The sequence below is a fragment of the Garra rufa genome, chromosome 1 (genome assembly GCF_049309525.1).
Source record: "Garra rufa chromosome 1, GarRuf1.0, whole genome shotgun sequence".
NCBI classification, from domain to species: Eukaryota; Metazoa; Chordata; class Actinopteri; order Cypriniformes; family Cyprinidae; genus Garra; species Garra rufa.
The window spans coordinates 38,297,454-38,319,500 of NC_133361.1; the positions used below are offsets into that span (position 1 = coordinate 38,297,454).

Sequence of the window (22,047 nt, forward strand, 5' to 3'; positions counted from 1 at the left end):
TGCAGCTTAAACAGTAAAACCTTTCACGATTAGATGAACACTTGCTTGAGGCAGTCAAACCACTGCGTGTGGGCCAGGATTTCAAAACGAAACTACTCATTCTTGCACAATCACACATATATTACACACACATACGCACACCAAAGCCTAGAGGCCAAACATAAACATGGTGCAGTGGACCGTACAAAATCACAATGTACAGGGATCAATCTGCTCTAATTAGAGAAGAGAGCGTAGACCTCCCTGCTGGGGAGAACAGCACTGTGCCTCACCATGTTACTGCGGGGGGCCTTGTGTGTATATGTTAGTGTGTGAGAGCATTTCCAGTAGTAGAGGTGCCACTGACAAAGCTGAGGAAAAGGGTTGTGTGTGTTTATCAGAGTGTTGCCTGTTAGCACTTTGAGTCTTGAACAGAACGCACTCCCCACGGGAAGGATGAAGTTGACTTACGCAGTCTGGACCTCACTTACAGAGCTTTTCTCACTCTCGGACTCACTTTCTTTGCTGTTTCTCAATCTGTCCTTCACTTTGTCTCTGGGGAAGGTACAAGCATTAACTGAGAGACTTGTGGTCACAGGGTGGCGGTCAGCCTACTGAACTTGTCTTTCTCAGATTAAGAGAGCGTGGGTAAACTGCGCCACTTTTACTTAAAGGGATAGTTCACCCAAAAATTTAAATTTCATACGATCAGAGTTATATTTAAAAAACGTCTAGGCTTTATAATGTTGGCGAATGGCTGTTGAGATTTTGAAGTCCAAAAAAGTGCATCCAGCCATCATAAAAAGTGCTCCAAACGGTTCAGAGGGTTAAAAAAGGCCTTCTGGTGCGTTTGTGTAAGAAAAACATCTATATTTACTAGCTTCAGCTAACTGTTGTACGCACATTCACAAGAGAGTGACGTTTTTGTTTCTTACTTTAAAAATATTTTTGACAAATAATTTACAAAAAACATCTTACCCCACTCACAAACACACTAGCAAAGACTTCTCCAGCACACCTTATCTTTTTCGCACACACTGTTACTCTCCCATACAGTTGCCAATATCATAATGACTACTAATCATCCCCACTGACTAAACACAGTCTGTGCTTGTGTATAGACAGACATCTCTAAAGCCCCGCTATAAGTACAGTGATGTTGTGTGAGGCTGCAGCAGCAGCAGGTGTGCAGTACACAAACATATGCTCCCTGTGGGTTTGTTAGAGGCTTGGCATGGCTCCTGCTGCAGATGTTAAGCAGTATTGGCTGAGCTCTAGCTCACCGCAGGCAAACAAACCTGATGACTCAAGCCACCTCACACAGTCTCAGATCACCTTACATGCCTCACAGTGATTGATTCAGACTGTCTCACATCATGTTACTCTGCCTCACGTTGCCTCGTATTGCTTCATAGCACCTCACAGTACTTCTCTATACCTCATACTTTGCTTCAAACTGCTTCTCATCAGCTTGCGTTGCTTCAAAAAGGCTTGCATCAAACCACACTGCTTCGCATTGCTTTAAACTACCTCCTATTAGTTTCACAATGTTTAATAGAGTAATAATAGAGCTATTGAGATTTTTGTGTAGCTGAGAAAAAAAGCATATAGATCACTTGTTTTTCTATAGTAAAACTGTCCAACAGCGACACCAGCAGGAGTCCACTTGTCTCTTGCCTCCCCTGAGCCTGTTGAGTTTTAACAGACCCCCTAAAGCGTGCTGTGAGTTTGGTAGGGGGTAATTGAGAATGAATGGGGAAAGTCATGTGAGAGGAGGCAATGTCTCGAATGCAATATGATTGGACATGACTGATTATGTTCAGCTGTGAGTGGTTCATGCGATTAATCCTGCCTCTTATGCTTGTGCGCGTTTGCGAATCAGTCTGAATTTACAATATAATGGCATTAATGGGAAGACTAATTTAAGAAAGGAAGTAAACCACTCACACACACTTATATGTTAACACTTCGTCAAGTCAAAATCAAATTTCAAATTGCCTGAAAACATGATCTGTGGTGATTTTTTTTAAATTAAAGGTACATTTCAGCGTCTGTGACCAGTGTTTACTAAGCTCTGATGACTAATGATCCCAAAATAAGTTTATTTTGAAAAAGAACAGCTGAACATCAGTTTATAAATAATATATACTTGTTTAAATGAAATATATTGTTTAAAATGTTACTGCCTTAAGTTATTATTTAATGTAAAATGTTTAAAATCACTAAACTGACACATTTTATACTTGGTTTTAATAAATGGAAAAGTCTATTAATTGTTAATGTAGAAATACAGTATAGATTTTTATTCTGGTAGTGTAAGTAATGTTTCTTTAACCAAGAAAATGTGACTGGGACATGAATTTACATTTCACTTTAAAAAACTGTGAGGACTTTGCTCATGTCAGAACATCACTGCACACTACTGTCCCATACTGTATTTTAATGTTTATATTTTTTACATTGGGGATCTACATTTTTAAAAATGTATTTGAAAGAACTATTTTATGCTCATGCAGGCTGCATTTATTTGAAAACACAGTAAAAGCAATAATATTGTGAAATGATTCAAATTCATGAATAAAATTCACCAGTGTTTTCTATTTGAATATATTTTAAAATGTAATATAATTTTTTCAGCAGTCATTACTCCAGTCTTCAGTGTCACATGATCCTTGAAATGAATTTATTTATTTTATTATTTAATTATGTCTTTTCTGGATTATTCAATAAATAAAAAGTTGCAAAATAACAGCATTTCTTTGAAATATAAATCATGTTTGATTAATTGAATGCATCCTGAATAAAATCTTTATTTAAAAAAAAAATTACATTAAACCTTTTGATTTTCATATTTTTCAAAGACAAATTTTTAAATATATTTTGACATTTAAAGGTGTGATGAAATATTTTTTCGATTTAAAATAGTTTGACCAGGGTTTTTTGTGCATCACTTCTGTCTTTCAGAACAAGTGGACAAATTGTAGCAAATTGTAGTCCAATTAACATTTATACATGTGTGCGACCCTGGACAACAAAACCAGTCGTGAAATCCAGATTTATACATCATCTGAAAGCTGAATAAATAAGCTTTCCATTGATGTATGATAGGAAAAATACTTGGCTGAGATACAACTATTTGAAAATTTGGAATCTGAGGGTGCAAAAAAATCTAAATATTAAGAAAAATCACCTTTAAAGTTGTCTAAATTAACTTCTTAGCTATGCATATTACTAATCAAAAATTAAGTTTATTTATGCTTGAAAATTTACAAAACATCAAACAACTTGATGTTTACTTAATATCCAAATGATTTTTGGTATAAAAGAAAAATCAATAATTTTGACCCACACAATGTATTTTTGGCCATGGCTACAAATATATCCATACTACTTTAGACTGTTTTGTGGTCCAGGGTCACATACATAAATTCTCTCTGAAACTGAACTACAATTGCATTATCTAGGTTAGTTTTTTTCTTCCACAAGAACCAGCCAGGTAACATTTCGTTCTGTCTGAAGATTTCCATGACATTTTGTTACAGGGCAAATAATTATTTAAGTCTTATCCAAATTAAACTTGTAAAGCGTATATAAATATACACGTGGCTCACATTGCTTCAAACTGTATCAAGGTTACTCCACCTGACATTGCTTTAAAACTGCTCTGTATCACCTAACATTGCTTCAGACCGCCTCACACTGCTTCAAATCTACTCGTATCACTTCTCACCACCTCACATTGCCTCAAACCGGCTCACATCACCTCACACTGCCTGACGGTTCCTCCGAAACTGTGGTATGGGAAAGCATGGCCGGCCTGCTCCCTTGCATCAGTGTCAACACTGTCCCAGCTACCTGTCAGTGGAGACAATGAGACCATGGTGATGGGCTGTCCGTATAGCAGCTGGTCTCAGTGCTGTTCTAGTCAGCAGCAATGCGGACGAGGCTCCAACAGAGCTACAGTGTCGTAACCCTTCTCCAACCCTTAGAAGTCATATAGAGACACTCTCCCACCAATGCCACAGACCTCATGAAACATAAACCATTGCCAAATCTATAAATACGCTCTTGTTTTCTTTGCTTCTCTCCTCCTCTTCACATTTCTCACCCTATATTTTTCATATACATGCTCTTTAAAACAAAAATAAGATCTGCACTTGAGACTCGGGAAAAGTTAAAGCACATCTGAAATGTGTAGCGCGACTGCCAGATTGTCTGCATACAAGTTTGTAATGCATGTTTATATAGATGTTCTCTGGGGACTTTTTTTAAAATTTTAAACAAATTTAGCTTTCTCCACCACTCAAAGCAAAACCACGGCAAGGTGTGTGTTGTTTAGCACCTACGCAGTACATATATTATCAAAGGCTCTTGTGTGTTGGTATATCTCGCAATATCACATGAAATGGTGGCACATATGGTCCCACACACCAGTCTGAAATGAGCCTTCTTTCACTTGCATGTAGCAAACCTCCCACTCAGGCCCTGTTAGGATTTACTAAAAGAATAGGCTGGCAGACGGAAGGATTAAGGTGAGAAAAGAGAAACTTAATATACTTAAACACTGCCAATGTAAAATTTGCTTACCTGCTGTACTTAAATTTAGAGCCTCTCTGTGTACACAGATGTCATTTAGATGTAGAGGAATATCATCATAACTAATTAGGTAATAGTCTTGGAGAGACACCAATTAGTAATTGGCACTCCTAACGAGAGCACTTTCCAAGTTTAGACCAGGTGCCAATCTGTCTGTTGCTCTGACGACTGTACGAAATTAATGAAAGCGGGAGAGCAAACACTTTGTGCGCAGTCAATCAATACCTCATGGTGTAAAGGTATTGAGTCGCAAAATAAACAAGCGATTTCTATCCCGCTGAGATTGTTATAATTCTTCATTTATTTTAGCTGGTCTCGCTCTCACACATACAGACTGCTCTCTCATTGGGATGCACCTCCTCGCCTTAGTCCCAGCCCTAATTAAAGCTTCCTTTGGGCCTCACTATGTGGAGCACCAAACCAGATCACATCTCTGGTGGGCTGAGGAAGAAAGTGAGAGCGAGAACGAGAGGAACAAGTGCGATAAGGGCATCGAGATGTGGGCATGATCCGACTGCAAATGTTGCCTCCTAGCCTTTTAATAGTTTTGTGATTGCAGGTTTCACTGAAACTGTCATTGTTCTGGTTTCATTTCGCAGTGTGGGATTCGGTAGCGATCTAAAAACAATAGCAGATGATCTCTAATTACTCTCAGGGCAGATTGAGCAAACATTTTCATTCTGAATTAGCAAAATAAGCTTTTGTACGATTAATTGAGCGACAGTGAGACATGATGAACCACAGCGGGTGCGAAAGACAAAGAGATACAATGAGGAGAAGCAGTAGAAAAAGTGAGAATTTTATCTGTGTCAAAGAAGGGTTTAAAGGAGTATGCAGCTTCAAAACGCTCAAAATGATCCCAGATAAGGAATAAGGGTCTTATCTAGCGAAATCTAGTCATTTTCTAAAAAAAATAAAATAAACATTTACAGTGCCTTGTGAAATTATTCATACCCCTTCATTTTTTTCACATTTTTTTATGTTGCTGCCTTATGTTAAACTACTTTAAATTACTTTTTCCCCCACATCAATCTACACTCCCTACTCCATAATGTCAAAGCAAGAAATAGGCTTTTAACATTTGTGCGAATTTATTAAAAATAAAAAACTGAAAAGATCCTGTTGCATAAGTATTCACACCCTTTTCTGGGACACTCGAAATTAGCTCAGGAGCATTTATATTGCTTCTAGATGTTACTACACTTCGAGTGGAGTTAAACTGTGGCAAATTCATTTGAATGAGTATGATTTAGAAAGGCACACACCTCTCAGAAAAAGTCTAACAGCTGAAAATATATATGAGAGCAAAAACCAGGGGTATGAATACTTTTGCAAGGCACTGTATATAGTTTTTAACATCAAATGCTCATCTTGTCTAGCTCTGCCATGCGTATGGGTACTCTATGTTATCTGGGTTAATACAGTTAGGATATGTTAGAAAACTCCCATCTCATTTTCTCAAAATCATCCTACTTCACTGCAGAAGTACCGACCCAAAGAAGCAAAGAAGGTCAAACACTATTTACAAAGAAAGGTAAAACAGCGATGTAGGGTGATTTAGAAGCTGGAACAACCTTGGCCTTCATAGTGGCGATAGCTTGGTTACTAGGACTGCAACTTTTTTACAACCTAGATTTCATATTTGAGGCCACTGTAGATCATTGTGTCATAGAAACCATACATTGCTTCCAGATGATTTATAATCCTAGAATTAAATTACATATTCTTGTAACTGTGAGTGTTTGCCGATGGTACTCGAGGCTAAAACATAAGAACAAAAGCTACTGTAAAACTCATCAGGATTGAGCAGTAGATCAGAGTCTGTGCAAATGTGTTCCATTTTCCATTGCATTCAGAGGAGGATGGCGCAAAAGCATTTTAATCTCCCGTTTCTATGCATATTTCCTGTCTGCCATACAGCAGGCCTGGAATGCTGTTTAGAAATGGGAAACCTTGCATGGCTGGTTGATTAATGGTGTTTGTCATATCACGATCCCCTTGCGCTGTCGATATGGAGACCTGACTGATAGGTGGCAGGGTGAGATAAATGAGCTCTATTCTTGAAAGCCAGCGCATGGCTCATTTACTACTGTTCTAATGATTAAGACAATGAAATCCAAGGGTAGGGCACTATTTGTTCTTACAGCTAATGAATGATTTGTTGGGAAATGGTCCAAATGGAAGTGGGGTTCCCTGCTTTTATATAGGGAGCTTTTCTGATTATATACAGGAGTTTACATCAACCGCCAAGCACATATACAAATTCATGCACTTGTGCCAGCTTGTACAAGCGCTTGTGCCATCTCATCATTAGCTGTAATGAAATATGGACCTATTAAATGTTCGAATTTAAGGCATGCATAGATAAGACTTGAGATATTTAAGAGTTATTGAAGTGGCTTTCATTATTGTGCAGAATCCATTAGGGGTGTTATTGTGTCATGCTTTATGACTCATATGTTTGTAGTGGCTGCATATTCTGTTTTTAGTGATAAATAACCAACTGAGGTGTTTTAAATTTGAGCTATATTTTTTAATACAGCTTGTAGATTCAAAAAATGTTACTATATGTTGAATAATTTATATATATATTATATATATTTCTTTGGAATTCACAATTTACTGTGCTCATAAGTTTACAGAAGTTTACCTTGCAGAATATGCAAAATGTTAATATTTTAACAAAATAATAGGGATCATGAAAATTGTATGTTATTTTTTTTATATAGTACTGTCCTGAATAAGCTATTTTACATAACAGATGTTTATTTATACTCCACAAGACAAATTAATAACTGAATTTATAAAAATGACTCCATTCAAAAGTATACATACTCTTGAACCTTAATACTGTTCCTGAATGATCCATGACTGTTTTATGTTTTGTGATAGTTGTTCATGAGTCCCTTGTTTGTCCTGAACAGTTAAACTGCCTTCAGAAAAATCCTCTAGCTCCTGCACATTCTTTGGTTTTCCAGCATCTTCTGTATATTTGAACCCTTTCCAAAAGTAAATGTATGATTTTGAGATCCATCTTTTCACACTGAGGACAATTTAGGGACCCGTACATAACTAGTACAAAAGGTGAAAACATTTACTGATGCTTAAGAAGGCAACACAATGCATTAAGAGCTGGGGGTGTTCTTCAGTTGTGCTCAGTGTGAAAAGATGGATCTCACAATCATACAGTCACTTTTGAAAAGGGTTTCAGATATGCAGAAGATGCTGAAAAATCGAAGAATGTGCATGAACTAGAGGATTTTTCTGAAGAACAACAGACAGTTGAACTGCTCAGGACAAACAAAGGACTCATAAACAACCATCACAAAGCATGAAAACAGTCATGGATCATTCAGGAAATGACATACAGTAATAAGATTCAAGGGTATGTAAACTTTTGAACAGGATAATTTTTATAAGTTCGATTATTATTTTGTCTTTTGCAGTATATATAAACATCTGTTGTGTGATATAGCAAATTCAGGACAGTTCTAAGTATAAAATACCATGCAGTTTTTATGATCCCTTTTATTTGGATAAAATTATTAACATATTTGCATATTCTGCAAGGGGTGTGTAGACTTTTGAGCACAACTGTATATTGAATAAAAATATTTGTGTTTGTATTTGAGACAATGCTATCTCACAACCAATTTGTTCGTATTCTACAAGGTGGCTAATTGGGAAACTTGTAAAATATGTACTATTTAGCAAAAATTGCAATAATTTGTATGAATTAGCCGCCTTGTAAAATGTACAAATTGCCGTGAGATCATATTGAAATTATCTTTTGTTATATTTTCTTGTTAAATTAAGCTCATGTACTTTCTTTGTTTTATTTGACAGATTCAACAGAGAGGACTCCAGCAGTTGTCTCTCAAGTCAAGATCGGTGTGAAAAATGTATCAGCCACTAACTCGGCTATACTGGATATGAGCAAAAATGGGGATTCTGCAAGAAACCATGACAAGCCAACAGCTTTGACAGCCCAAAAGGAAATCCATTTTTTGCATATGTGAAAGATTTTTTGTACTCTCTATAGTGAACTTGCATTAGAATCCAACCTTGTTTCCCTTTGTTTTAAAACACCCCCTTCCTCTCCACTCCCATCATGAAGAGTGTATTGACTGCCCTTACTCCTTCCTGTACCACCCTCCTCTTACTTCCCTTTTTCATGCTCTTATGCCCGCCAGCATTGGTCAGAGGTGACTGCTGGCTCATCGAGGGGGATAAAGGTTATGTGTGGTTGGCCATCTGCAGCCAGAACCAGCCACCATATGAGACAATCCCACAGCACATCAACAACACAGTACATGACTTGCGACTTAATGAGAACAAGATCAAAGCTATTTTTTTCACCTCACTGAGTCGCTTCACCAATCTGACCGACCTCAACCTCACCAAGAATGAGATCTCGTACATAGAAGACGGCGCTTTTGCAAGCCAAGCAAATCTACAGGTGCTGCAACTTGGATATAACAAGTTAACCAACCTGACTGAAGGCATGTTGCGAGGTCTGGGACGTATGCAGTGTCTTTTCTTGCAGCACAATCTCATAGAAGTCATCGCCACTAATGCGTTCTGGGAGTGCCCCAGCCTTAGCAACCTAGATTTGTCATCGAACAAGCTTGCCCGGCTAGACCCATCTACTTTCACCGTTTTGGTCAGGCTCATGGGATGTGAGCTTGCGGGAAACCCTTTCCACTGCGGCTGTGAGCTCTACAGCTTCCTCACCTGGTTAGAGGACTTCAACAATGTCACACACACCTATGATCGACTTCAGTGCGAGACCCCAAGGGAGTTGTTTGGCTATCCATTGCTGAGTCCTGTGGCTGGGCATGGACGGAGTGCTCGCTATATACTTTCCTCTGTGTGCCGGGATGGGGTGCTGATTCCAGGGATGACATCTCTACCACCCGATCCTGATTCTTCAGGCTTGGATCCTGACATGTTTGACCACATTGGACCGTACCATCAGCCCACAACTTCCTCCTCATCTGACAATGCATTTAGTCCCAGCATCAAACTCCAACATGTGTCTCTTTCTTCTGCATCCCTTCTGATACAAATTCCAAAGCCATACAGCAAGATGTACATCCTGGTGCAGTACAATCAGAGCTTTGTGTCGGATGTGATGAATTTAAAGAATAAAAAGGAAATGATCACTCTTAACAAGCTCAAACCGAACACCAACTACACCTTCTGCGTGGCATCTATACGCAACTCACAGCGCTACAACCACACTTGTTTGTCCTTTTCTACCAGAGCTCCAAATCCAGATGACTTGATGCCACCACCCTCCACAACCACCCACTACATCATGACCATTGTTGGCTGCCTCTTTGGAATGCTCATTGTTCTCGGGTTTGTCTACTACTGCTTGCGAAGACGTCGCCGACAAGAAGAGAAAGAAAAATCCATTTGCGTGAAGAAGACCATTCTGGAAATGCGATACGGACCGGAGGTGGCAGCAGCAGTTGCAAATGACCCCACGGCTGTCCAGAAACTTCATGAGCAAAGCCACCATCAGCATCACCATGGCAAGCTACCCATGTCCTCCTCATCCAGCTCTGCCATGCTTGGCCATGGTTCTGCCAACACTAGTTCTTCACGTCTATCCTCCATCCCTCAAGTAGAGAAGATGGCAACTGCCTTCTCAGAGGCCATGGCCTCTAAGGGCAATTATATGGATATTAGGACCTCTGTAGGAGGAGACGATAGAGGGAGGGATGGAGCTGTGGTACATGGCCTTCGGGAGGAAGACCTCAGGGGGGATGATGGAAGTGACCTGGGCGATGATTCTGATGATGATGGTCGTGGATCAGCGTCCGAGATTTCAACAATTGCGATGGAGGTTGACAAGGTCAACCAGATAATTAACAACTGCATTGATGCCCTCAAGCTGGACTCTGTTGGAACCTCTACCGTTTCCACCACAGCAAGTGGTCCCACCTCACCCCCACCAACCTCTACCTCCTCCCTGACCAGAGGACTGATTCCCATTTCTACTAGTGTCAGTGATACTTGCCAAGTCCTGCCTTCCCCCAAAATTCCTCCTCCACCCCCTCTTCCCTTCACAGCTCCTCTGTCCGAGAGACCTGGGATCACAGGAGGCAGCTTTGTGTCACCGCCGTACCGTCCGCCTCCCCCTGCTTCTGCAGTGAGGCCTATTCAAAGACAGATGAGTGCCGATGCAGCTGTCATCATGTCTTCTTCCAAGAGGCACTGCCGCCCTTCCAGTGGAAAAGGTCGTGTGTACAGCCTAGATGTTCCAGAACCCCACAGTCCAGATCCCTGCCAGTATCCAGACAAGGGCAGCCCACTGGGCTGTGGTGAGCCCCTCGAGAGGCTCCCTTTAGTAGGTAGTGGTGGAGGTGGTGGCTGTAGCATTGATGGTGGTACTGTAGATGGTATGGTCCTTCAGCAGCACCTGGAGGTGCACCCAGACTACCACTGTGCAGAGCATCGTCACTCAGTCCCTGCCCTTTACTATGAGGGCTCCCATGACTCCCCAGCCCAAAGGGTCTCTTTTCTCAAGCCTCTGTCACGCACCAAGAGAGACGCTGCTTCCTACTCTCAGCTCTCTCCCCGTCACCACAATTACTCTGGCTACTCCTCGAGTCCAGAGTACTCCTCTGAGAGCACCTTGCGCATCTGGGAGCGCTTCCGCCCACATAGAAAGGGTCCACGCGAGGAGTCCTGTTACGTAACGGCCGGAAACGCCTTGCGCAAAAAGGTCCAGTTTGCCAAGGGGGAGGACTTGCATGACATCCTTGACTACTGGAAGGGTGTGTCGGCACAGCAAAAGCTGTAATCTGTGCGACTGCGTGGAAACACAGCGCAGGTCTCCTTCACTGCCTGATAAACCGGAAAAGTGACTGGAGTGAGGAAATCGGGTTATGGCTGCAGTGTGCAAAATAGAGCCAAGTTTGTCAGGGTTTGAGGACAAGTTGTTTTTATGTGCTTTTGTACAGTGAGCCAGAAAGAGAATAAAAGAGCCTGAGGATACACTACATACGTAAGATATAAGTTGGAGCACTGACAATTGTCGTACTCAGTGAAAAAGGTCAGATGGGCTTATCATTTGTCAATAATTGAAATAACTGTATTTTACTCAGTATTCATCTGTGTATTCATCGTTCATATCAATGGTGAGACCTTTGTAACCCGAGTCCTCATTCAGCCTGAGACAGAATCTCTGTTCATACTCCCACTCAAATCGTAGGCCATCGCATTCATTTGCTAGACGGGAATGTGTATGAGTGTGTGTTTTAGGAGGATAAAATGATGTGCTGATTTTCTACAAACCTGTCAAAAGCAGTTTCCCCCTTCCATATTGCAGAGACTATGCACAGGGCAACCACATTTACATTTCAATAGCACTCCTGATGTGAAAAAGAAAGGAATGGAGAGAAGGAAAAGATAAAAAATGAAACAGAAGAATCTCCCTGGGGAGCTTTGGAATAGTCAGCTATGTTTGGCAGCTGCTTGCTGTGCTGAGCAGGATGACATAAATAGTGCAAGGGGTGTTAGAGAAAATACTGTAGGTTTACTAGGGTCTGTGGAAAATGCGTAAATCTGTGTTGGAGATTAAACAGACGTAGCTCTGTGCTTCTCTCATCACGGATGCATTATTAATAGCATTTCCTTATCAGAGGTTACCTTGTCACCTGTATCACAGCATGAGCACAAAGTGGCTGTTGGCAGCAGAGGTTTATGTATTCTGTTCCTCTGCCCTAAGGTCAGTTTGTTTAGTCCATTAATTGGCTCTTGGAAGCCTGTTGCTGACAGCTAAGGCATTCAACAGGCAAAGTGACCTAGAGCCGGTTGTGGCACTTTTAAACTGATACTTTACATGACATGTTTCTCCGGGCTCTTTATTTATTTATTCATATATTTACTTGGGGAAATATTACGATGCTGACAATGAAATTTACGACAAAATAACAAGGAGCAAGAATAAATTAATTAAATTATATTAAAACTTATTTTAATGAATAGATATTTTATGCTCTTGTTATCGTTACCGACCTTGGGTTTCAGTGTTGATAATAGCTCTTCACACTTAATCTCAAATATAGATCTCATAGGACTTTTCATCTCATAATACATTATTAATAGTATGATTTATTGTGAAAATGACAAATATACTCCAACACCTCTGTCAGCCATTATTTTATTAATGTCCAGTTAGATTAAGCTAACTAATTAGCAATTAACCAAGGCTATATCCTTTAGTGTGCAAGGGTAAGCAGCCAAGACCTCCAATTTGATTAAAAGAGATCACTCTTTCTTCTTCTCTCAGCAACCACACTTCTCTCAGCCTACAGTTTCATGGACCAATAAACCAAAAAATTAGATTAGTGGCACTGTGGGAAAATATACATCCGTTTACAATGCACTCTCATACTCTTAAGTACGAAATGACAGGTGAGACATCCAACGGGCACATAAAGTAAAATGAATGGCATTTACACAGTAAAGTATAATTATATCCCCACGCCCCTCTAAATGCATGGCTTAAAGAAATAGTTTCACCCAAATGTTAAAATTCTGTACTCAGCCAGTGTTGTTCCAAAACTATATGATTTACTTGCTTCGGCAGAACACAAGAGGTGACATTTTGAACTGACTGTTTTCCGTCCTCTTTTCCATACATATACAATGAACAGGGACTGAGCTTTCGAACTTCAGAAAGGACACAAAAGGCTGTTTCTCAAAGCTGTTGTGTGTCCTCAGAAGACTTAGAATGTAGCATACGACTCATATAGACCACTTTCATGATACTTTTATGCTTTTGTATCCTTTTTGGAGCTTAAAAGCTCCAGTCATGCTTCATTATAATTGCATGGGAAAGAGCATGGAGACTTTTCAGACTTAATGGTTTTTCTGAGAACTTATTAACATCACTACTGGCGAAACATGTCTGAGATGTCCAGTTTGAAATTCATGAGATGAGAACGCAAACAGTTCATATGGGGGTCAGCATTAGCCAGCAAACCTCTTTTTTACCCCCTTTTTTCAGCATCAGGTGTCTTTGTGCCTTCAATAAAGGGTCCATTTTTTGTTCTACTACCACATAAAGAGCCATTCTTAACTTTTATGCTGTGTGGTTGATTTACTGTAAATCATACTGCGTATATCCCTTTATTTAATAAGGGGTTCGTTGTAAATGCATACTCATATACCATCTTTCTTACCATTTCTCTCGAATAAGGTTTTTCATTGTAAATATGTGATAGATACCTGCCAACATTGGACATACATACACTCAGGCACAATGTCTCTTTGGTTCTCTTTTTCGGGGGCTTTCAAAAAATCAGTCTAAGGTATAAGACGACAGGTTGTTTACAGAATGCTTAATGGTTTACACAAAGAGGAACGGCAGCAGCTATAACATGTGGATTATTAGGGCACTGTTTATGTACTTAAAGAAGACATTACAGAGAGATAACTTAGAGAGAATGGACCCTGGACAAATTGTTCTCGGGCAACTGAAAATGGACCCACAAAGGACTGCTACCGGAGGCTTACTGTGACATTTTCCTTACTTTACGAACTCGATTTTCAAACCACTTGGACTGGTCTTAAGGAACTAATCATGAACGCTCAATCATAAATGACTGTTCATTTTTATAACAGTAAAATATGATGCCCAGCTTTATGTTTTTAGATCTGGTTTTTATTGTGCCTACCCTCATTGACAAAGAAAAAAAGCAAAAAAAAAAAAAAAAAAAAAAAAAGACTTTGCACTCCTGTACAAATGCTTGTCAGCCATTTTTGCTATAAATTCAAAAGAACGAAGTAATAATACAATTGGCATGGCATCTGTAAGATTTTTCTATTATGTATTATTTGTTTAAGAAAATGTGTACTTACTGCTTTTTCTTATCATTCTTTGCTGGCGAGTAAGACTGTGGTGTTCTCTTTTCTCTTGGTGTTCTCTTGCTCAAGGTCAATCTCCTTCAACATTCCCTCAGTATTTTTCCCATTCATTCAGGACAAACAAACAAATCAATTATTTCCAGTTCAACAAATTCCATTTTTTTAATATCAAACCTTTATTCATGGTTTAAATGATTCATTCATTCCTTATTTTTACTCATCCTTTAACGTTTGACTTGACAAGTCATGGATAATTACCCAGTTCAGCCAAACGACATTTGTTTACTACCCTACTCCAGAACTAACAGGCAAAGGTAGTCATTTTATGGCAATGCCGCTTTCTTTACGCTGAACTGATCGCAGTGGTTGGTTGGGGGGCAGAGTTTCACCTCTTAGAATGCTGCTGTTTTTTGCGCAGCTGAATAATGCATGTATCTGTCTCTTCCTCTCAATCCTGTGCTCAAGTATCATTATATCCCTGCTCCATGCTAGTTTCACTGTCAACAGCTTGATTTTGTTAACAATTTGACATTCAGAAGTTCCTGAAGAACTTATTTTGGCCCGGAGTGTCACGTTGACTGTTGATACCAGCTCTGGTTAAGCGAAATAGTGATCTGTTTGCAGTTTGTGTCACATGACATAGGATATTTGACTTATGTTTGGTCATAGTGTCATATTTTCATAGCCTTTTTATATTAATATGTTCTTTCTGAAGGCCCTTTCACTATAGTTGTGTTGAGGAAGTTGGTTGTACTAAGAGTAGAAAATACTTTGACATTAATCATTGTCAGCTTTCAGCAATATTACACAGAGCGTAAAGTGGATTACTCTTCCACAGCAGTTTTTACTTTTCTAAGCTCTTTAGCCTCCTCTTAGTGTTAGACACTATGGAAGGAGATTGGCTTGAAAGGAGCAAAAGAGATATGGTTTAATGCTTTGAAATAAGATTTTCATTCCAGCCTACTTTCTTTTTACCGGCCTTGCAATCACAAGAAAGTGACAAACTTTTGGAGGTAATTAATTAGTTCTGCCATATCATAAATTCCTAATATTCATTACTTCTTTTGAAACTGTAGGTTGCTTTGGAGTCCAGAGTCTTCTCAATTTGTAATTAACACATTTAAAAAATCAATTACTTAATTTTACATCCATATTTAACTGACTCATTAATACTGAGAACTAAATATTGTTTGTCAAGCTTATTATTGCCCCCTTAAATCCAATGCAGACGACTACATGCAGTCAACGTGTGTCTTTGAAGGTCCTCCTCACTAGCTTTATACCCGTCTTTGTTCATGCTCAAAAGAAGCATAGAGAAAAATAACTCTGAGGGTCTCTGGTGGATAATTGTGCCTCTTTTATGATGCTTTTAAGTCGTTTTCTCCCTCTTTGCGCAGGAGAGCACCACACTGCCACGTTTTCCCTCTGATATTTTCCACTTGTTTGTTCTTTTCTCTCAAATGTTCTCTGAATTCTGGTTTGACGGCAGGGTGGAAAACGAGAGACAGGCTGCAGGATGGATAACCGCAATTGTTTAGAACTAGAGGAGACAATAAAGGGCCCGTTTTTGTGCTTCTCCAGCATGGAGCCCAGGGGCTTTGATAACCTAATTAAGGCATAAATCTTTATATTAAACTGCGTTGGAGAGGCAAAAGCACTGCGTTGAGTGAAGAAGCAAGTGCAGGAGAGAGGGGTTAACGCTGAACGAGCTCATCAAAGTGAGTCAGAGAATGTCGGTATGATGATGAAAAACACATTAAACTCTCCGGATCAGGGGGAGACAGTAAATCAGGGCTGGAGATGATGCAGCAAGTGTGTAGGAGTACTTTGAGAGGAGAGAGAGGAACAGAGTACGCAAGCTGCATCAACCTGATAATGACTGGGGCCTTGAATGAATAAACAACGTCTATTCTGTAATGTTATAAAAGATAAAAAGGCTACCTTAGATGATTTTGAGAACTGATTTAGAACCAAAAGCTGGTTCAGTTCATTGGGATAGTTCACCCCAAAATGAAAACAGTCACCCTCAAGGAGTTTGCTTTTTTGGTTTTGTTTAGTTTTGTCTCAGCCGAGGTCACCATAGGGGCTTTCGCACCACATACTTACTTCTAGGAACAACCGCCAGCATGGTGGTTCCTAGAGAACCAATTTTCCCCTCTGGCTGTTTTCTTGGTTGCATTCGCACCGGCAGCAGGAACTCTGAAGTGGCCGACAGCGACGTCTGTATTCGCAGTTGTTTACAAACGTGAACAACTGGTCAATGGAGGATGCCGTGATCTGAGCTGTTTTTGTTGTGTCATGGGTTTTGTGAGAGCAGGAAAATCTGACTACATCTCCTGACAACTTTCAGTGTTACATATTGGGGTGGCACTGAACATAAACAATGCCACTGAACCAAATAGAACTTGTGCATTGGCTTGGGGAAAAAATGAAGAAACGAAAGCTATTCACTATGTCGGGATAAGAAACAGAAGGAAGAATCAGTCCACGACAAAGGAGGCAGATCATATGCCCTATTTATTCATCTTCCAAAATGTAATTTGTGTGGAAATTTACGTTATTATTATTATTTCGTCTGTAAAAGGCCATTAACAGAGGCCAGAAACGCCAAAGGCGGACATAAAGAGGTGAAAATACTGTAGCAGGCAGATCAATCTTACTGTTTACGATGCACAAAATATTGGAAGAAACTCCTAAATAATGAATTGGGGGTAGGAGTTTATATAAATGTATCTCTGCGGGGAACTGTCTATTTTCAGGAAAGTTTACATGGCGTTTTCTTTTCATCTAGCAACTGTATAATGCATTATAAAGCAGTGTTAATAAGCGCAGAGCTGCTTTGTGTACTGCAGTAACCTAGGAAACACTATCGCTGCATAGCGTTGAGCCCTGAATTAACTTTAGTCCTTCTCAATATGATTTAGTAGCTTCCACACATTTTTTCTGTGGTTTAGACAGCATAAATCAGTAGAACAATGTCTTCGGTAGTACATTATCCGTGGAATCCATGCTGCTGTTTACATTTGAGTTTCACTGCAATGACCGCATATCCGGGTAACTGACCAGAACTCTATTAAACTGACTTTTTTGACACTAATCTGAAGTTGTAGCCAATTTGGTTCCCCCAAATGGTGTTCCTTGAACTAAAACTGTTCCTAGTTTGTGCGTTGCGAACACTTCAAAAGGTGGGAACTTTCACCAATAGTTCTAGGAACTATGAAAAGGTTCCTCCGGTGCGAAAGCCCCTTATGAAAAAAAAAGATTCTTGTAAAATAGAACTTTTTTTTGTTGTTCCACAGAAGAAATTATTAGAATTTGTGAATGTAAATAATAGCAATTGTCATTTTTGGATGAACTGTCCTTTAACAGCTTTGCTCTCTCCTCTCAAAAACCGTGGGAAATGTTTCAAATACACATGGGACTATCAAAGGAGCTAACTAGGATTTTCCCAGCGATTCACATTAGGAGATCACTCCAGTTAATCCTGGGTACTGTTTCATCCCTCTCCATCGCTCACTTCTCAATTAACTTTGGACTCCATCAGCCTGATGTCCTTGTAATCTTTCACTCATTCCCTCTGTAGTCTTACTCTCTGTCTACGGGCCAACATATCAATATATCACTGGAGTATCACTCCCATATTCACAGCAGTTTAACATGCTGTGGAGAGGAACAGTGAACATTTAATGAAACCATATACTTTGTTTGTTTTTTGTTTTTTTGCTGGATGATACAACAGTAGTGTTTGGCTTCATACCATTATTTTCTTGCAACTGCAAGTGTCCAACAATGGGGCTTACAGAGAAAAAGAGAATGGTATTTGTCTGTTCATGTGAGGGGGACCTCTATTACAGTATGTTATATAAAACAGCTTCTTGTTAACTCCCTTGTGAGCTTTTTAAATGCAAGACCAAATGCTTGAGCATAGAGGGGCTTGTGCACTAATGGAGATAATTTTCTTTTTTTTTGTGGAAACATGCACATCTTAGAGTGTTATTTGTTTGCTCACTGAAAGTGACTTACAGCCTGACTTTGGCTCTTTGTAAAGCGGGTAGAAATCACAGAGTAGGAGTTGTGGGGTCGGTGTTTGGGTCTACTCTGTCGTTCCTTTGATTATTTTTACAATCTCAACACTCCAATAATGTGTTTTGCTGAACCTAAGGGGAAAATGTACAAAAGGGTGACGAGGGCCATTGCATTTTGTTTTAATTCTCCAGTATAATGATCTCCTCACATGATGTTGGCATGCGGTTGGCGGGTCTGTCGATGTGCTCTTGAGCATCTTTGAGCCTTCACCTGTCCCAAAATACGGCTCAGGAACTTTTATGACAATTATTAGCTTGCGTTTCTTTTCTTCTCATTTGCTCTATTAGCCCTCCTTTCACAAATATGATTTCCTGTTCCAAAAAAAAAAAGAAAGAAAAAAAATACAGGAGGTAAATAGTAGACAAATAGCTATATTTGTGAATTTCAAACTTTGTAAAAAGATCAAAGTTGTTTTTTGTCACTGAAGTTCTAGTTGTACCTGTTATTATTATGTTTCTGGGTGGGAAGTTTCGGGTAATATGTTGTATAGCTTTGGACTGGGTTAATGCAGTGATCCATGTTACCCAGATCTGATTCAATCTGAGACCATAGAAAGTGGCAGAAAAAGAAACAAAGTGTTATGTTTGCATGATTTCCTGTATTTTTCAAAGAGATGAATTATATTGTTGTGTATATTGAGTGGATATATGTTGCAAACAAAGCAAAAATTAGGCATTGAAATATTGTCAGAACTTGCCATCATTTTGAGGGATGATACTGAGGTTTATTTATACCTCAATGATGCTGAACTACTTCCATTGCTGTCACTGAATCTAATTACAGTTTTAAACCAAGAAAAAAAGCTGCCTGAAACAATGCCATGGGAAAGCTTTGCATTCTGCCATAAAAAAAAGAATGGATTTATTGGTCAGTCTTGTTTAGTGCCAGAATAAGACCTTTATCACTTATGGTTATTTCTCTGCAATGAAAAAGAAAAGCAAGATCCTAGCTGGGTCAATTCATCCTTTGCAGAACTCAGTGCCGCCCAGCAGACTCCAGATCAATAAATGAGAGTATACGGCACATCCACTACATTAACCTTGCAGGTGTCCCGCAGTAGCCCCTCGCCTCTGCCGGAGAAAAACATTCTCCCGTGCACGGCTGCTCATTGGATCAATGATAAAGTAAACATCGGCCAATGAATGTTTCAGCGTTTCTGAGAAGCCAGTGGGTGGAATAGTCCACGGGCAGTGAAAGAGAGGTACTTAGAGAGGGGCTGGTCTGTTCGGGAGGCTGGAGTCTCTGGAGGCTGTAGAGGATGTCATTCTCTATTTGGCCCAATTGAATGAAGAGGCCTGCATTGATTATTTAAGGCAGAGAGGCCACATGTCTTGAGCCAAACCACAACACCATCTAATCGTGTCTGAACTCTTGCCAGTGGCTCTTCAGTGCATTCTCCTTTTAGAGCACTATACATACACAAATAATAGACTATATATAGCATTTTATTATCGGAGAGTACGATTCTGAAAGAAGGCAGGGATGTGAGAAAAATAAACAATTGATTGCCTTTTTTGAAGTGGGAACCAAAGCTTTTCCATGGCAACACACAAAACATCTCCAACTGTGAGTGAGCTTCATAACAGTTTGATATTGGACATCATAAGTAGCTGAATCTTCAGCTACAGGATTTGACAGAATTGTAAATGAATTTCAGCGATTTTAAAGAGCCTCATCCGCAAACAGAGATCAGCTGTATATTTCTTTGCCTCTCTTTCTATCTAAGGAATGGATCTCAAAAAGGACACAATTTCTTTGATGTGAAGGGGAAAAAGCCTCTGAAATGGTTTACTTACGTTTATTTTGCTGGTAATTATATCCTACATCTTCACCACGAATTCTGTACAAAAGATCTATTTCTATATTTGCAATAAATTTGTAATAAAAAAGCTTTGGATGCAGTAACTGTTTTATTCACTCGAAACATTGCCGTATATCCTTGAAAATGCATTGGTATTCTGCAACTCTCGTCTCTTGTCTTTTTTGTTCGACCAGAGTTATAAGTGTTGCTACTGAAAGCTGCTACACTCTTAAAAAAATAAAGACTTCAAAGGGATGTTTTTAGAGTGATGCCATAAAAGAAACATTTTTGTTTCTCCAAAGAACCTTACAGTGAACACTTCTTAAAGGAACCATTTTGAAGAACATTTTAAATCATTTTAATCCACCCAGTGGTATTTTTTAATCTTTAAAAGTAATATCCCCTTTTTAAAAACAGGCCATTCTCAGCTTCTTGTCGGTGTGACGAAACACAGACAGAGGCCGCTCCCACGATAGTTGATTGACATGAGTGCCTTACCTTAGACCCACCCTCACCCAGCTGAAACAGTCAGACTCCGACCGCCATTGTGTCGACTCAGGTGCAGACAAGAATGTCTCCGATTGAGATGTTTTGTTGTTGGATGTAATAATGAACACAGCAGTTATCATTTACTCCCGACATCTGAGCCACTGAAGACGCAGAGGAAAACGTTACTTTCGTTTTTAAAAGGAAAGCACCAATCCCAAATGACATATGCCTCTATGTTTGTGGGAATCGTTCCTGATGCAGCTTCACCCCCAGCAGAAGTGAGTATAAAGGTTTTTTTTATGCATCTTTGTGAATGGCATTTCTTAATAATGTGCTTGTTGGCAAGTTTCACCGTTAAACACAGCTAAATGCGGCCAAAGTAAACATTATATTTCATAATCCCAAAGAGGGGCGGGGCAAGTAGAGCTTGTTTGTATTTAAAGGGACCATGTCTTAAAATGAGTTGAATTTTTGCAGAGCTGATTTTGACAAGGTAAAAGGCTGTTTTTTTACATTACTGTTGAGATTTTTTAACTAAAGTATATCATAGACTTTTCATTAAGACCCTAAAGAATCATATGAACTTGTGGAAAATGGGCACCCGATGACCCTTTTAAGTTCAAAACGTTGAAGCGAATTACAAGGGTCTTCACAGTGGGCTGTATTTACATTAATCTCGCATCGTAAAAGTATTCAGAGCCGAGGTGCAATAGAGGGTTTGCACTTACGTCACAGTTTGGTCAGTTACCCAGATGCACGATCATATTAGCGATACTCGGATGTAAACAACAGCATTTTACGGTTAATGTACTACTGAATACATTGTTCTGCCTAAACCACAGGAAAATCATATAGAGAAGGACTTAATAAGCAGGAATAGGGGCAATATTTTGACAAACTAAAGTTAATAAGTGGTAAAGATACATACAAGCAATATTAATTAAGATAGTAGCTAATATTTCACCTACCTGACCGGAAATGATACGAACAAAGACGAATGTTGTCAAGATTCTAACCTGGAAATCCTGGTTTAGTTTGGCCAACCACAAACGTCTTTTGTTCCTCAAACAGTTGTTTGCACTCTTCTCCTTGATTTGTTATAACTTTTGGCAGTCTATAGTACTCCAAAGGCAAAGTGCAGTAACTACAGATTTGGTCAAAATTGAGTTAAGGCTTAAAATGGACTTTGTGACAACTGTTTTGTCTTGTGG

General features: G+C 39.5%; 1 protein-coding gene across 2 annotated transcripts; it reads left to right on the forward strand.

Moving 5' to 3' along the window:
- Positions 1-8,450: 8,450 nt before the first annotated feature.
- Positions 8,451-20,430, forward strand: elfn2b (extracellular leucine-rich repeat and fibronectin type III domain containing 2b). Of its 2 annotated transcripts, XM_073839755.1 has the most exons (2): positions 8,451-10,104; positions 10,180-20,430. In XM_073839755.1, the coding sequence occupies exons 1-2, from the start codon at positions 8,687-8,689 to the stop codon at positions 11,387-11,389; spliced, it is 2,628 nt and encodes an 875-aa protein (XP_073695856.1). In that variant the 5' UTR covers positions 8,451-8,686; the 3' UTR covers positions 11,390-20,430. The 2 variants fall into 2 exon arrangements, with proteins under 2 accessions (XP_073695856.1, XP_073695849.1); XM_073839748.1 differs by having other exon boundaries at positions 8,451-20,430.
- The last annotated feature ends 1,617 nt before the right edge of the window (positions 20,431-22,047 follow it).